General features: G+C 44.0%; 1 protein-coding gene and 1 long non-coding RNA gene across 2 annotated transcripts in view; one reads left to right on the top strand and one right to left on the bottom strand.

Annotated features, from left to right (window-relative positions):
• LOC134549890 (uncharacterized) overlaps positions 1 to 5204 on the top strand; it is a 29419-nt gene extending 24215 nt beyond the window's left edge. The window contains exon 3 of the long non-coding RNA XR_010080203.1: positions 706 to 5204. This is a non-coding gene — a long non-coding RNA (uncharacterized LOC134549890). The remainder of the gene's footprint in view (positions 1 to 705) is intronic.
• The window catches only part of GRAP2 (GRB2 related adaptor protein 2), a 51795-nt gene that overhangs the window by 17608 nt on the left and 15910 nt on the right, over positions 1 to 18277 (bottom strand). The window contains exon 2 of the mRNA XM_063395961.1: positions 345 to 447. Within this exon, the coding sequence (XP_063252031.1) occupies positions 345 to 447 (103 nt within the window). The remainder of the gene's footprint in view (positions 1 to 344; positions 448 to 18277) is intronic.

Raw genomic sequence — 18277 nt, 5'->3', positions numbered from 1 at the left:
GATTTACCTGGTCAATTAAAACAGACAGGACCCTCAAAATCTGTCACCAAAGATCTTGATCTGTGCCCCAGAAAATGTACTTACCCTTCCCTGCTGACTACTGGAGGACCACAGGGCAACTAAATCCACAGTTTATGGACATAAAATCAAGAAAAGTGGACACAGATTCAAGTAAACTGGGAACTGTTGTCCTATTGCAAACCCTTTGGGAGACGAGTATCTTGCATTTGTATCCTAGTTTATAGATATGTCTTCATCTGTTTTGTCAAAGCAAATGGAAGCACAAGAAAGATCTGGAAGCAGTCTCAGAAATGCTGTTTAGTCAAGCTGGGGACTGTACTTACTTTCAACACATCTCCAGCCTGAAAGCTCAATTCATCTTCTCCAGAAGCAGTGAAATCAAACTTGGCGATGGCTTCCATACTGTGTCTTGGGAGCAGAGCAAAGCTGGAAGATGTAATGTCAGATACTTGTCAGCATCTATGAGCTACTGGGATTGTGGAGCCCAACCTTTGGAAAGCTGATAGGCAGTGCAGTGAATTGTATGTGGAGAAGCATGCACCAACTACAGGCAGGCATTAGTTACTATACATGGAAAGACATAAGCAGGTAGAATAGAGGGCATGGCTGAGGGTATAATTAGCTGAAGCCAGAAATACAAATAACAAAGAGTGTATGCTTATTCTAACAGATCTCTTTCTCTAGAGCAATCGCATGGGAAAAACATGTATAGACCAACACCGTCACAGTTCCTAAAAAAGCAAGCGATTTTGCCCTGCAACAGAGAAATGCATTTGCCCCCTACAGTGACCTACTCTTTACCTCAAGGGTGAGTCAAATTGAGGACAAAACAAACAGGACTGCAATAAATATTTTTTTTTCTTGGACAAGGGCTACAATATGGAAGGTTGAAAGAGTCTTTTCTTTGTGATGGCTTAACATGTGTGACCACAACTTTCATGTAGGAAAAAACTACTTGCAGAAAGGCTGTATTCACTATTTAGAAGCAGGCAGAGAGTTAGCCTACCTCGGTGCTGGTAACTCAGGAGCCTGAAATGTATCAGACAGCCTGCAAACCAAAGCCTGCTTTTCAGCACCAGAACAATATGGCAGGGGAAGTGGCAAGATGAGCTTTGCTCCTTCACCACTTCCTGCTCATGTAACTCAGATGCACCCCAGCAGTGTGGGAATCCACAAGACAGAGAGTCGAACAGACTTGATTAGCATAGTTGGTTTGATAACCAAGATGCCATGGCAGGAACAAACAGAGCTTTGAAGATTACAGAAGATGGGATTAAACCTGCTTACAGGAAAAGAGAAGATTCAATCAACTTCTGCAAGCAAAGAGTTGTTGTAAACACATGAGTTGTCTGTGTGATTTTTAACCTGATTATTGTAGTAGAAATTATTAACCTGTCTGAAATAGTATATAAGCTTTTGAGAAACCTGAGTAAAATCACCAAATCAGTCTTCCCATCTCTCAATCAATCGCCAATAATTGGTGCCCCATGTGAGGAGAGAAGAACCGGCTATCTACTGGCAACTGGCGACGCCCCTGGAACTGGATCATGACACTGAGAGAACCGTGTTTGGGCCCACAATTGCCTGTATGCTGCGACGTGACAGGTGAGCCAGGGAAACTCAAAGTATGGGACAGGACGTGTCCAACGAGAGAGATGTTAACAAAATCACGCTAGCCTTTCTGAGCAGGCATGAATCCTCTATCCTAAAGCATGATTTTAAGTCACTTCCATGCATGTTTCCTGATATTTTTACTCTCCGCTACTGAGACAAGGTCAGTGTAAAGCTCTACAACCTGGATACACTGCCTGTCCACGAGCCTACGCTTGCTTCCTGCATGGAGGGCGGTCATGGATGCGATTAAAAAAGAGGGAGGGAGTGAAGCAGCCTGTGAGGCCACCGCAGAGACGGCCCCGGCGGCCATACTAGACCAAAACCTGCCCAGGTTCTGCTCCCCGTGCCCCATCTGCACCCTGTCCCTGACGAACGCCAGGGATAGAGCCCAGCTGCCACTTGCAGCCCTACCGGTATCCCACCAGCGACCTCAGAGCTGCCGAACTCTAATTGCTTATGGGGACTCTGACTCTAGCAGTGACGGGGAGTCTTTCGACCCCAGCCCCAAAAAAGATCCAGATTATTCCCTTCAAATATGCATAACAATTGGTTACAGATAAAAAAGAAAGCCCTTAAAGACAGAGATTTTGCCTTTATTTTGCTAACCAATGCCGCTTCAGGTTTCATCAAAACAATCAGCTTTTACAGAGAAGCATCTCACAGCACGGGACAGCAACGAGTGCAGACACAAATCCTACAGCAGACGCAGCAGCTGACACAGTAACCAGGAGCAACCTTCAGCTTCCAACCGGCCCAGTCCCCATCCACCGGACCGTCTCTGACCTACGTACAGCCACCCCAAGAAGTTAGTAACGCTGTCTAATTGCTCAGTTTTTGTCTCCCTACAGGAAATCTACAGACTCTTAGTACCCAGTTATGATGCCTTGCTTACAGGTAGATCATCTGCCTCGGTAACACAACTGTTTGTTTTACCAGCAATCATTGACTCTGACACAGCTACAGAGATAGAGATCATGGCTTAGACCCCCCAGCCGCCCTGTGTAGTACCGGCTGGGGGCATTATCGCCCAACTCGTACCTTTCCCAGCAGCACCCTTATCCATACCTCCGACAGCTGAACAGAGAGAAAGCTGGTTTAGTTCAACAGAGGCCCCAAAAATTTTCTGAACACAAAGTATTACATCTCAGCATCCCACATGCTAATACAAAGTGACTCTAAAAAGCAAAGATTTAATTTTAACAGGAGTCATTGATACAGGCGCAGATATTAGTCATCTCCTAAAACCAATGGCCTAATGATTGGCCATTAGTGACTGTCCCCCAGGTCCTTTCAGGGGTGGGTAGAAACAGTCAAAGCTATCAGAGCCAACACTTGGTACAAATTACAGGGCCTGAGGGGAGGGTAGCTACTGTCAAGCCTTTTGTGCTGTCTTCGCTGCAAGTTTTGTGAGAGAAAGGTGTTCTTTCTCAGTAGAGAATTTTTATGCAGTAGAATTTTGTATAAAGGTCATTGAAACGTGCGACTTTAACCTAGAAAGCAAAAAAACCAGTTTGATAAATTAATGTCTCTTAAGCTCTTAACAGGAAAGGGGGAGCCAAGGATGGCACCCCCGCTGAGAAGACTGCAGAAAGCTCTTTTATGTTTTCAATTTTTTAAATTGTTCTTGATGGACTCTAAACAAATGGGTATAGTCTTTGAGTGAGAACTAAATGCAGGACTGTTTCTCTCTTCTCTTGTTTAGTTTGTTATCAAACCTAGGTTGAATGCACATGTGTTAGATGTGAGATACTGTAATACAGTGCATCTCATAAAAGATGAGGTATTTGCTGTCAATGTGATCCATCAAGATGCATCAGAAATAATGCAAAAATTCAACGATTAATCTGTGTATATGTTTGATCCACCTGGACAATTAGAGCATAGTGGCTTACTGCCACTGAGAATAAGGATATATCATGATATTTACTGAGAATTGTTTCTAGTGCTCAAACATAGCCTGTTAAACTTACATGCTTTTGACAAAGACTGTGATAACCAGTTTGATTTTTAGTTCAAAGGAGATCCCCATAGAAATATCTAGACTGGTGCATAAGAATGCATTCTATTTTGGCATAACCTTTGCAAATTTTTACTGAAATCAAAACTTTACATGATTCGCAAAAAAAATTTTGGGGGCAAGCTCCCTATTAGAAATCCCAAATGCAGAACTAAGTCTTTTGTTTGGACTGCTAAAGAGAGATTCAAACCTTTTATGACCTAAACAACTTAATTTACAAGTCCAACATGCACTGCAGAGCTTGGTAAACCAGCAAGCTGCACACTAGGCACCTAAACTCCCTCTTCCTTTTAATAATTTTGCATCTAGCAAAACAGCCCCACGCTTTGATATTTCTGTGAGACTCCAAAGCATCAGACTCTGTGCTTATCATTGATTTTTTTACCTCACCAAGTGACCAAAACCATCAGTACCCAACATGAAATGATAGCCCAACTAGTTCTTAAAGCCTGACAGAGACTAACTTCTCTTGCAAGAGTGAAATTTTCCATTGTTTTGCTGCTTCTTATCACCTTTATTTGAATTAGATATTTCAAGAATCTAAAGCTATTCAAATAGCCTTTGCTGAATTCAGCAGACAAATCTCAATACATACTCCAAAACATTAGCTTTTAACAACTTTATTTCAATTAACAGAAAAATACAAGAGAAGTTCCACTTCAAGCCTTAACAGTATTCACAGATGGTTCTAGTTGCTCTCATAAATCAGTAACAGTACAAAGAGACTCTTTTTCTAGCACCTAAAGATCAGATGTATCCACATTGGAAAAATCCTCTCAAATTATTGAACTTGCTACTGTTGTCAGAGCTTTTCAAAATTTTTCTGTTCCTTTTAATCTAGTAACAGATTCAGGTTATGTTGCAAGAATCATGAAGCCTGAGCCCTGAAAGAAGGTGTAAAAAACCTGCAAACAGATCATAGATTTGAATAGTTGAATAAACTCCTAAGAAGCCAGAGACTCCATAGATTAGAAATTTAGTTAAAATAAGCTTATATGTATTAGGCATTATATTATGTATTGTTATAATTATTCCTTATATTTTACAGTGTGTTTAACCTAAAGGTAGAATCTGGATCTTGACTCAACAACCTATTTAGTGGCTCAGATTTGACACCTTGGCTAAAAGATTTTCTTAGGATAGGAATGCATGTAATGATTTTAATAATAATTGTATTAGTTATGATACTTTGCTTGCTTCAATGAGTACAGAGATTAATTAATAAGGCCATCAAGGGAGTATTTTTGGTTGATACGGGAGGAGGAGATGTGGGAATCCACAAGACAGAGGGTCGAACAGACTTGATTAGCATAGTTGGTTTGATAACCAAGATGCCATGGCAGGAACAAACAGAGCTTTGAAGATTACAGAAGATGGGATTAAACCTGCTTACAGGAAAAGAGAAGATTCAATCAACTTCTGCAAGCAAAGAGTTGTTGTAAACACATGAGTTGTCTGTGTGATTTTTAACCTGATTATTGTAGTAGAAATTATTAACCTGTCTGAAATAGTATATAAGCTTTTGAGAAACCTGAGTAAAATCAAATTCTGATCACCGAATCAGTCTTCCTGTCTCTCAATCAATCGCCAATACAGCAGGATCATTTCTATAATCAAGAGTTACCGATTTCCCATGGCTGGGTCATATACCCCATTGCCCAGTGGTGAGGCTGCCAGTGACAAGCCAAGAAATAGCCAGGCAGGGACATGTTAAACAATAGCACTGCTGGCAGATGCTCTCGCAGCACAGCTTCTGAAGACCATCAGACCGCTCCAATATAGAAGTAATTTTTACGATTTCTAAGGTAGGTTCATCTGGGAACAAAGATCCCGAAGCCAAAGGTTCCACTACCTAATCTCATTTCTCACAAAAACACCCAGTCTTCAAGGCTTGAGAAGAAGTGCCAACTTGCCTGATCCAAAACATTCTTAACCAGAAAGTTCTAGAAAGACACTCTACAAACAAGTGAACAACCCTAATTAGGGTTAGATATTTTTTATCTATTAGAACTGACACAACATCCCCAAAACATAAATTGTTGAAACTGAGCTCCAGAAAGCTCCAGAATTTTGCCACTTTAAAATCAAAAGGCTGCTGTAACCCTCCTTCTCAGCAATACATGCTGTAATGTTACTCCTTTGACACACAACCCAAGGATTTAACTGCCTGTGTAACAAGGATCCAAGGCCCAGCTCTGATACAGCTCAACTTCAACTGCTGAGAATGAGCTGAGAGAAAACCTGCAGGACAAAAGCTCTAGGACGGCAGCAGCATTATCCCACGGATTCCAGAGAAAAACCAACATGGGAAGATATAAAATCTCAAAGAAAAAATAAAACCATAGTTTAGTTGGGGTAGTCAATCTAGCTGAGTACCTTTCATGAACCATTTGGGTCACTGAGTTGAGTTGTCAGTGCCATCTGTCCTGACCTAGCTGGTGGCAGATAGCGACCATGTAGGCTGACTCTTCATTTCTGATCGATGCCTGCAAAGAATCTTTGGGTGCCTTTACACAGGTATGCTAACATAGCCTAATATTTCATTAAAATCTAACTAGGTTCTGTGTGTGTTAACTGTACAAAGCAGTTATTTATTGGCTAAATTGTCTATTTTCTGGTTGCAGAGTCCCTTTGCTCCTGACTAAAAATCCCTAAATAAAGTGAACCACAAAAGAGGCTGTAGAAATTTGTTATGATGACTTTTAATTTTAAAAAAAAAGATGTTTGTATGCTTCCTAGTGGATTCTGTTAGCACCCTCTTTTTTGCTGCTTATAGATGAATTTATATCCTTGTGACTGATGAGAGCTTTGAAGCACCAAGGCAAATTTTTTGGCATTTCACAGAGAGTTCTGCTTATTCAGCATGAACCTGTTCTAGAGCAATTGGGGTTGCTTCAGTGCCAGGGCCTCCCATGTAGGTCTGAGTACGTAGTTCAGCTAAGATCCACTGTATGCCTGCTATTCCAGGCTGCTGCCTTGGGCTTTCAATATGCATCAATGCTGAACCATAACACCCCAAAGCACATTGGTTCATTTTTCTTAGGCTTCAGCTTTCCACCTATTCCAAACATTTTCACCCCCCTATTCTCCCTGTTGACCTACTAATGCTCTTTAATTCTTATTTTGATACCTTTTGCAGATTAGGGTAATCCTCTGTCTTACTCTTATTCCAAGACATTGGTGTTACCCTGAAGGTGCAGCTTGGGCCTGATTTGAGCACCATCCACTATTCTTGCATAGACATTTTTGGAGCTTCAGTCTGCAACCCCCCACAGGCAATGTCAGCCTTGTTGTATGCTAGCAGTGCATAGAGGTATTACATTGGAGGGGAATTAACTCTTAAGGAAACCAGTTAAACAATTATAGTTTTTCACAGAAGACAATTGAAGAAAAAGACTGAAGGAGAATTACATTAATAACAGTTGTTTTTCAGTGTTTTATCTTGCAGTGGTGGCCTGCTGCAGAGAGATCAGAGCCAACAGTGCACATCGATCCTGGAACTCCTAAGTGCAGACTATTAATCCTAGCTTGAGGAAAAGAACACACTTAAAAACAATATACTATTTAAATACAAGTCCTGTCTTTGATTCTGTCCCTTAAATACAGAAGAAGTATGTAGCAGCGTGGAGATGGGTGGTGGTTGCTGCTACTTTCCCCTGAAAAGCATCTCTTCTGGAGAAGCTGCTCAGGTGGGCAGAAGTGCCCAGCGTTAAGTATGGGGTCAGGAACCAATGGTCTGAGGGCAAGGGGCAGTACGAGGGTAGGGCAAAGGGCAATGACTGTAGGGGACATAAGGATGGAGCAACAGTGGTACCACAACCAATGGAGAAACAGTGAAAGGAGAAACCTCGAGAGCCACGGACATATATGAACAACAGAGCTGGGCAAGGCCCATGGGCCACTGGAAAGAGCAAAACTGAGGTAGATTAACATAATATTGTAGAGCACCATGGGGGAAACTCTTTTTTCACCCTAAACTGTGAGGCTTTCCAGAAGCCTATGGTAGATTCTTCCAAGGCATCTGCCTAGATGTTTCCCTGACAGGCTCAGGGGCTTCCACAGAAGTAGTGGGGATTCTCTCTACACAAGGCAAGAGAGTAGAAAACCTTTAATTTTTCAATAACTCAAATGTTAAAGGTGCTATTGGAATGTGGCCCCCTTCAAAGAAGAAGAGTTTGTGAAACATTTAAAATCTTCCCTCTTACTTCCTTTTCAATTTAAGCAATCCCTGCCTCAGGGGGAGACCAGGTCTTGAAACAATCTACCACATGGATTAAATGTGCCTTTCATTGCCAGCAGCTGGATTCAGAAGTGGCTCGAACAGCAGTGTTGGCTGTGTTGTTAAATCAACAATGTAGTAATGCTCTGTGTAGCAGGAGCAGGATGACTTATATCCTAAGGTAGAGCTATCCCAGCTGGGCCTCAAACCAGGCCTCAGGCCTGGGCCTAGTAGGCCTCGTACGTCCAGCATACGTAGTACCAGATAAGGTTATCTGGTACTGGGAATGTCTTAAGGTAGTTGTGCTAAGAGCATAGAACAGTTACTGGGAAGACACGGTGGCTGCCTTAAACTGCAATAGCTTACATACTTCTGTATTCTCACTGCGTATCAGAGTGCACCTGCTAACTGTAAACGACTCTCTCTGTATATAACCCACCATCTCGGGAAATAATCCGGAGTACGTGCTTATAACCATATTGGTCGGACTCACTCTAGCCCCCGGTCTACCAGGCCTCAGCCTTCAGCTCTGGTCTTAAGCTCTTCTGCCACCAGCTATTGAAGCAACACTAGCCAATAACCTTGCCTTTGAACTCCAGCCTACCACTTTTCAGCACCTGAACTTCAAACCAGTTCTGTTTTTCTCATCCCATTCCTCCCTCTATCTGTAACTTGAGAATCCCCATTCCACATGTGTCAGTGCTGGGCTTGCTTGAAAACTCCTCTGCCAGGAGCCCATTCTTCCCTCTCAGCATGCATGTGACTCTGAGCACTACTCTACAACACAGACAGACAGGAAAGATTTCATTATTATCATAACTCATATTTGTCAAACACCTTTTATTCTAAATTCCACTTATAACTCCATGGTGCAACTCCTTTAGGCTTTTGAAAGCCAAGGACAATTTTAGACTGTGCATAATGTTCTCTGTGAAAATCTGTAGAGAGTTTGCATGAAACATAAGCAATGTCCAAAGAGGAATTTTTCAGTTCCGAGTGTGAGTTGACCAGTACCCTTTATTTTGTGCTGGCTTTCTGCACACAGGGTAATTTTCTCTGTGATTCACTTTTATAACCAAGTGGATCCAAGAGGCATAAGGCTACAGCAATTATGTGGGACAGGTGCAACAGAAGGTTCATAAAATGAAAAGTGAAAAGCAGCATGGCTTTCAGAGCACAAGGTAGGCATTTTAGTTCGGTGGAACACCATTCCCTGAGCAAGAACATCAGTGTCTCTGTTGAAGGAAAGTGTCAAGGCCTAAAACATGTCCACAAGCAATACAGCCTGATAGCAGAGTCCCAAAGAGTTTAACATTATTACACCATGTTGGTTCCCAATTCAGCAGTAACAATACCAGGGAAGGTCACCACCTATGCAGAGTTCGTCACTTGGTGACTGCCCCACCTCAGCCATCTTCAATCTTACCTATTTACATCAAAAGGGGAGAAAAATTACAACGCACTTGCTTAATGGAACCATATGAAAAGAGTTTATATTTGTATGCCTGTAGCATAGAAAATTGCACACATCGCCAGTCTGAAGTTTCACCCAGTGAGGTTTTACACCAAGATACACAGCACGAACTACTGTGTCTCTGTCTGGCTCTGCAAGAACAACCTATTGGACTGATGAGCAACTGGGGACAGGATTCAACCCTGAACATCATACAAAAACTCCAGATGACATTTCAACAGAAACAATGGAGAAGGGACCTGTAACCTAGAAGAGCTGTGGCAGATAATAGCTTTGTTTTAACCAGCTAAGCCACATACAAGTGGCATGGGGATATTTAGCTCCAAAACTACAAACCTCTTGCTATGGAGTTAACAGTGCAGCTTCACTGACTATCAGTGATAAGAGGGTAAAATTTATAAGGGAGAACAAGTCACTAAAACACTCAGAAATTATGCATTTAAGACTTGGGTATTCTGCCACCCAGAGCAATTCCTAGCGTTTCAGCTGAGCCTATGTGCAAACAAAATAAGCCTCCTAGGAACTGCATTCACAGAACAAGCAAACTTTCAGGACTCTATTAACCAACAGCAGTTGATAAGAAAACCCCAAACTAGGATGCTTAATCTCCTTAGGGAACCCAGGTCTTCTGTGCTACTTCCTGTCATGACAGAGTAGAGTTGTGCAGCAACACGGGAAGCTGGTGCAACAACAGGCTCAAAGAGAGGAGCACATGATGCAGTACTGCCTGATACTGTGACAGTACAAAATTCCAGTTCTTTGCTGTGCTGGAAGGGTTGGTGTGGGTGACTGGGAAAACCTCTTTCTGTTTGCCCACTTCCTCCCTCAGATTCTAGCTGGTCAGATTTTGCAGAGGCAGAGGGATTTGTCCTGCCAAAGTTCTGCCCTGTTGTGAAAGCTTATAAACAAGATGGTCTTGGGATCCCATGCTCTGCCCCTGCTGCGCACTACATCAGCTTTCCTTCCGAGCCCCCCCTTCCTCCCTTGTACCTGATCCCACCCAGCTCCCCCTACTCCAGTCTTGGAGCCATGCCCTGTCCATACCTTGCAGCAGCTCTCCTCTCTGCTAGCACTTTGCTCTAAAGTAGGACGAGCGTTACCACCTAAGGAATGGAAGAGAGGAAGAGCTCAGCCCCGCCCTGCACTCCCTGCAGCCAATGTTAACACATCGGTACAAGGCCCCCATTGTGGACAGGGCCATCAGGAGTGGGCATGGGGGACAGAGGAACAGTATCTGTCACAGGACAGAGCAGGGCATGGGCAGTTTCCAGTCTCTAATGTCAGAAATATTTGGTACCCTGCATATTTTAAATGGTGGTGCCAGTTCAAAAGGAGCTGCTTCTGGCTGCTCTTTCAGCCCAGGGTGGTACAACAGATGAATAAAGGACGGCCCCTCAAAAAGTGTACAACTAAGGAAAACAGAAATGAGCACAGGCCTGCTAAGTTAAATGAGAAACCATAAGTCCATTAAAAAGCGCATCTCGAGGAACAAGTAGCAAAAGACTTAAAAACATGTAATAAAATAACTTGCAAAGACAACAGAAGCAGAAAGTGTTCCAGAGTGTGTCTGTAGGGCTGACAGATGATTGAAATGTAAAAAGAATGCTCAAAGAACATAAGGATGAAGCACAAAAACTAAATTAATTCTCTGCATCCATGCATCTTCTATAGGGATATAAGGAGGTCCCTGCACTGGAGTTTTCTTTGAAGAGGAAAGCCAGGAGAACAATTTCAAGATGAAGAACTGGAATAAAAGATGTTAGGCAAAAACAGTAAATGAACAAGAGTAAATGCAAGGATTTTATATTTTAGAAATCTTGACTGAAATCCCAACTGAACTCGAAATAATAAAGGCTGAGCACTTAAAGTGTGGCATACAGTGCTAGACTTAACTAAGCCTCAGTACAAGGAAAAAAAGCAGCAAACACAATGCCAATGTTTGACATGCGTTTTGAGGGGATGCAAGGTCTGACTTCTGTGTGCCTCAAATGGGTAAACAGATTAATGACGAAAAGAATTACTGGTCCTAAGAGAGAAATAACATATCAATTCCTCCTCACATAGCTTTTGTTAAAGGAAGTCTCATGGCACAAATCTGAGTTCTTTGAAGGAGCTGATGAACATGTGGATATGGGTGATCCCTTGATATAAAACTTGCATTTCTACATAATTTTTGATGAAGTCTCTCACTAAAGACTCTTTAAAAAGCCTTCTAAGTTCTCAGAGAATAGGAGGGAAGGTCCTATGGAGGATTAACAACTGATTAAAAGTTAGGAAACAATGTGAATGTGCTATTCAAAATATTCATAAATGATCTGGAAAACACAAAGTGACAAAACTTACTGATGAGAAAAAAATCCAGGGTAATACAAATTATATCTGATCACAAAGCCTTGCAGATGGTTTTAAAAATACTGTTGAAGTGCAAGATGAATCTCAGTGCTGATGACGGCAAAAGCAATGGACATGAGACAAAACAAACATAACTACACAAACACAGCAATGAAGTTAAATTAGCAATTACCACTCAGGAAAGACACCTTTGAGATGTTGTTTGAGTCCTACCAAAGTGTCACTTGAGTGGAAGTCAGAAACACAGGTTAGGAGGCGTCTGGAAAGTGATAGAAAACAAACTAGAATACAATATGATGTCACTATACAAGTCCCTAGGGCACTTGCTTGAATATTTGTCACTTGAATACAGCAGCTAGTTCTCCTCCCTCCATCTCAAACACAGAGACAGCAGCATTAGAAATAGCAGATAGCAAGCAACTAATGACCTAAGGAATGGGAAGTTTCTGGACAAGGAAGGACCAAATCAAAGACTGGAATCCTTCACCCTTAGAAAAAGTTGTCAGAGGGATAAATGCAAAACAATGTTGGAAGTAATGAAAATCATGGAAAAGGTAAACAGGAAATTTTTATCCATCATTTCTCATAACATAAGCACTAGGAGTTCATTCCAAGAGTGTCAGAATCTGGGAGGCCATAGGGAAAGAAGCTGTGACATGTACTTGTGCTTTTCTCACTCTTATTCCCCAAATGGCTGTTGCTGGGTACAGCATCATGGACTGAGTAACTTTAACCTGACCCAGTTAATCCTTAGGAGGTGTAGCATTTCACCAAAAAACACCACAATGTGCTAGTCCAAGAGGACTGGTCCAGCAGCAGGCTGGTAGGTGTTAGTCCCTACATAAACACTGCCTTTTGGGGAGGCAGTAATCTCACTGGAATATCTGTTAATTGAAACAGGGTAGTGTGAAAATTATGAAGCACTCAGACCAGTCAAGGATAGATACAATGGAATCTCTGAATGGGATAATCTTGAATATATTTGCTGAAAAAAAAATACAGGTTTAGAAGGCAGGGGGCTAAAGGAGGAGTACAGCAATTAACTCGTGCCATGTTGTGAAAAGTTTTATGTGTGTCTATCAGTACATGAGAAACATAAATTTCTGTACAGGAAGGTGGGACACCAATCCTCACAGTCTTCCTGGGTTTAAGCTCTGTGTTTTTTCATGCGAATGGCATGACAGATTGCATTATATTACACATTGGAATGACCTAATTTCTCTATTTTCTACCATGATGTGATCCAATGGGCCCCCTAGCAAGAACGCTGCTGGTGACTTGTCACTCATGCTTGCTGCCTGACAATGTCACAAAACACTTCATGGATCCCTGTTATGTATCCAGAAATATTGCATTATAATATTAAATCTATTAAAAGTCAAGCCATAAGAGATGTGGCTTTCCATACTATAAACAAAACACTCAATACTGGCAAGCTTCCAGCATTGAGAAAGGATAGGAAATAGGAGAGAACAGGAAAGAATTCTCTTTTTTTTCTTGTCCATTTTTATATATTCCTTCTCTGTCACAATTACGGTAACACATTTACCTCTTAACCTTGTGGAATACATCCATCACAGCTATGCTGATAAATACAAAGAAACATCCAGATACTTTAGCCTTAAGTAATGGGAACAAACCTAATGGGAAGGACATCAGACTCCATGCATCTATGTTTTAGCCAATCTCTACTAGACAACTGAGCAAAACCCAGCCCAGGCCGACAGGTTATTCCACAGCTTCCTGCTGCAGACTTCTTTGTCATTATCTGCTACTGACACAATCCAGACAGGATGGCCAAACCATGGCTATTACACAGTCTGAGAAGACCTGGATTTAAAAAGCTTGATGCAGATAAACTTACACCTGCTTTTGCACTTAGGTGAGTGACCCAAAATAGATGCGCCTGCAAATGTGTCTGAAAACCATCTCAGAACATGCTGTCTCACAAAAATCTTAGTAATTTCTTGCTGACCTGAAATTTGCAAGAGAAGAATCTTTTCCCAAGACATTTTATTTACTTTAGTTTCTGTCTGGGAAGCATGCGGGCAGACAGAAAAAAAAACAAAGAAAAGAAAAAGCAAAGAAAAAAGAAAAAGGGTAATTTCCAACAAACACAAATTCCAAAACAAAACAAAATATACATCAAATGTTATGTCTATTTGGATTTGAGTTGATAATATATGAAGAATTAAGTGGCTAGGTTTTGTTCCCCTCAAGATAGACTGCTTCCCCATGTTCTTAGTTCGCCGCCAGAAAGTACACTGTCAACAAGGGAAACAGAAGTCAAAGCGTGGAAACAAGGGAGATTTCAACTGTTGTAATTGTAAGTGATAACTCAGCAACTGGGGAATTGGAAGCATCAGGAGAGTAAATCCACATAAAGCTGAATGCTATGAATGGAAGCTCTTTAGTCTTTCCCAATCTCCCATCTATTCCTGTTCCCACATTCAGATATGCTGCACACAGAACAATTCATCCTCTCACAGCTTTGCTCTCTGCAAACAGCTACTCAGGCTGCCCAAAGTGACAGGTCATTAGTGGGCAATGTTTTTTTTCAGGACTGAGTGCACAGAAGTGGCAGTGCTGTAATGTGGGATTGCATTTTATGGAAATGGTTTGCTCTGGCTCACCCTTGGAAAATGTATGGTTTATCCCCAGTCCGTACCCTCCCTGCAGTATCCTGTATCTGTAACCTCATTGGCTGGAGAATGTTACCGCGCCCCTTTGAACCTCTGTGATAAGAATGCTAAGGCAGAAGGCTCTCCCCCTCTTGCCCCTCTACCCCTGGAGGCGTCCGGACGCTCCTCTCTCCTCTCCCCCCCTTCCCCCTCCCCCCTCCCCTTCCCCTCTCCCTCAGTGAATAAACCCTCACCTCATCAGCATCCCACCGGCATCTGAGTCTCCTTGCCTGCAAGCACGGGAACACCACGACCCCAAAAGACCCCGGGGGTCTCCGGGGAGCACTCCCCGGGGACCCCCCATAAATTTAAACAACAACAGATGGCGCCCAACGTGGGGCAACAGCATCAGCGACCCTGAGACCAGATGGACCATGGTAACTCCGTTTCAGTGCCGTCTCCGGTGGAGCGGCCGTTCTGGGCCATCGCGGCCCGGGGCGGCCCCTCCCCCACCGCGCAGAGACCTCGTGAGCCACCACGCGGCTGTCCCACCACCGCCGACCGGCCCGGCGCGGGCCCGGGTCCCGGCCCGCCTCGGCGCTGCGCGGGCTGCGCAGCCTCGTCGGGCGGCGCGGCCCGGGCGGCGCGGCTCCGCCACGGCGAGGCTCCAGCGTGAGCCCCGGCGCGGCGGGCCCGCCTCGGCTCGGCGGCGCGGGCTGCGCGGCACCGGCGCGGCCCCGGCGGCGGAGCGGCCCCGGCCCGGCGCGGCCCCGGCGGCAGAGCGGCCCCGGCCCGGCGCGGCCCCGGCGGAGGAGCGGCCCCAGCCCAGCGGCCGCGGCGCGGGGCAGTCCCGGCGGAGCCAACACGTGGTCCCGGCCCCGCCGCAGCGCGCGCGGGCCCCAGCACCGGGAGAAGCCGCGCGGAGAGCAGGCGCCCCTCCCCCCGCCCGGCTCAGCGGCGAGAAGAGCCCCGCACACCATCGATCGAGCCGGAGCAGCCAACGCCCCTGGACAGCAGCGAAAGGAACTCAGCCAGACGGCCATCAGAGAAGGAAAAAGCAGTCTTCAGTTGTGCCCGAGCCCCGCACCTTCCAAAACTCGGTTTTGTAAATTGTGTAACCTCCCTCCTTAGCCTTACCCCCTCCTCCCCTCGCTGCTCCTTCTCCCTAACCCCCTTTCCCTTAACAAACCCCCGAGAGTTAACCCCTTCCTGCTAAACCCGGCACGGCACAGCTAACACCACGTGCTGCGCTGTGACCGCATGGCCACCATGGCCACGTGCTCTCAGTCCCATCTTCCGCTTTCCAAGTCCCACAAGGTAAACGCTAAGAAACCAAACCCCAAAGCTAAAGTGAATTTGTAATACCAGTTTTACAGCCTTGTATAATTGTTAATGCTACTTCGATTCCCTTTCCCTGTTTTTCTGCCCCTGTCCCTGGCTGTTCTGGCCAAACAGCAGGGTGTCCCAAACCCCTCCATTTCCTTCCCATCCCCATGAAGTAGTTTTTACAATTATGCCTTTCTAGCTTTTGTGTGTGTTCATATTGCAGATTCCCCTGTTTTCTAATTTAGAAAGCAGAGGCCTTTTCAGGTCACAAGTGTGGATCCAAGGGAAGCAGTTTTTGGATTGTCTTCTTGTAAAGCGCGATTCAGTAGTGTAGACTATTGAATCTGTAACGCTTTTGGGTTTATGCTGTCCTCAGTTAGTTCTGAGGGTGATTGATAACCTAAATTGGTGTCTGAGAAAGTATTTGACGGTTTTTGTAGTTTTTTTCTTTTGTTTTTCTTTTGATGACCTAAAACTGGGGGTCTTTTGGTTGAACCAGTTGGAAAGTGAAAGGAGTGGTTTGGCTCAGATCCGTGAGTGTCGGTGACTTGCTGTTCAAGCCTTACGGGAATTCCGTGACAGATCAATGGCAGCTTGAGTTGATTTAAATTCCTCACTGCCCCTGCCCGGCCCCAATGGGGGAACTGCAGCAGGCCACCTGGAGAATCTGAAGCCGTGTGTGGAGCCCGGGGAACTCCACGTGTTTTCCTGTCCCTAGAGTGGGAGCATAGTCAGCGCCTCAGCCTAAGCTGGGGGCTGTGGTGGTCTGAAAAGCCAGTTGGAAAAGACTAGACACTATTAGGCCAGTCACGCTGGAAAGGCTCAAACAAATTTGTTAACTTGTTTCAAATCTTGCAATATAAACTCACATAACCCGTCTACTGCAATTACAAGGTCAGAAAAAAGTTCACAGTATAACATAATCCTTACTGCAATTGTATTTAGTTTCATGCTGCAAAACTGTGTAATTACTGTTTCATTTTTTAAATTGTTAATTGTCATATGTCATATTTCTCTTCTCACATTTTAAAGAAAAAAAGGGTGACTTGTGGGATTGCATTTTATGGAAATGGTTTGCTCTGGCTCACCCTTGGAAAATGTATGGTTTATCCCCAGTCCGTACCCTCCCTGCAGTATCCTGTATCTGTAACCTCATTGGCTGGAGAATGTTACCGCGCCCCTTTGAACCTCTGTGATAAGAATGCTAAGGCAGAAGGCTCTCCCCCTCTTGCCCCTCTACCCCTGGAGGCGTCCGGACGCTCCTCTCTCCTCTCCCCCCCTTCCCCCTCCCCCCTCCCCTTCCCCTCTCCCTCAGTGAATAAACCCTCACCTCATCAGCATCCCACCGGCATCTGAGTCTCCTTGCCTGCAAGCACGGGAACACCACGACCCCAAAAGACCCCGGGGGTCTCCGGGGAGCACTCCCCGGGGACCCCCCATAAATTTAAACAACAACACTGTAAAAGCTTCCTTGCAGAGCTTCATGATCTGGGAAGAGCTCTTTCCCAACTTGCTGTGCTTCCTATTAGCAAAAATTGTCTTGAAAACTCTGTGTCTTGTTGCTCACCTGGAATAGTCCTCTTTGATCATGTCCCAGGATTTTCAAAAAGCTCAGTCATGCGCATTAGTTGCAAAGCTATTGCTATTCTAGCGCTGATCTTGTCCCCATCACCCTCACAAACCACATTCAGTTTAGGTGATGTGACTACAGCCTACTCTGCTTTCCCAAGTGGTACAATTATTTCAATTAAAGGTGGGAAGCTAATTCTCTTACAGGAATAAGCTTTACCTGTAAGAGTACTGTTCTAATTCTATGGTTGTGTATCCACCAGGAGAATATATGACTTAACTGCCTGGTCCTATCCATGTGGCACCATTTACTGCAAAGAGATGCGGCTTTAAGCCTGAATGACAGTGTTAATTTGCTATTTAATTCATGCAACGCTTCCCATCATTCTGCAAACTGATCTCCAAAGATACCCCCACCATTTCAGCAGAGGAGCATCTCTGCACTTTTGAGATATTTTTCTTTGGAAGTTTATAGCTATCCTCTGCTTTCTTATTCTAAAGAAGTACTGGCAAACCTGATAATATTTAATATTTTTGTCAAATCCTTTCAAACCTGCCAACTTTTTCTTCTTCTCCTACTCCATCATTCCTGCTACTGAATTATTAGTGTCTCTCTAGCAGCTTCTTCATTCTTACCAATTAGGTTCTCTACCTTCTGCATTTGTGTGGTGATTACACCGAGCCAGTTTTGTGACATCCCAAGATTATGATTTTGACAGCAATTACAAGACCACAAGAATTGAACTGTCACAGAACCAACTGGAGTACCCGAGGAGGAAGGAGTAGATTACAACAGATAAAGGGAATTTTGACCTATTTTTCTCCACTACCAAATAATTCTTCTAGATTTCCATAGATTTTTTTTTAAACTGCTTCACTGCTGTCCAAGAGTCCTGACAGGAACAACTTACAGTTTCTGTGTTGCCAGCTGCTCTGAGTGCACATAGCCAAAGCATGCCTGCTGTGTTCTATAGTGTTCCATATATCAGAGTTTCCAGCTTAGGCCCATGAACTGGGTTTCAAGGATTGGCTATTGGGACCCAAGAAGATGCGGCTCACTGTCA

This window comes from Prinia subflava, chromosome 4 (assembly GCF_021018805.1).
Source record: "Prinia subflava isolate CZ2003 ecotype Zambia chromosome 4, Cam_Psub_1.2, whole genome shotgun sequence".
Classification (NCBI taxonomy): Eukaryota; Metazoa; Chordata; class Aves; order Passeriformes; family Cisticolidae; genus Prinia; species Prinia subflava.
The sequence above is the reverse complement of the archived record's forward strand: the minus strand, read 5'-3'. Positions and strand labels throughout refer to the sequence as shown.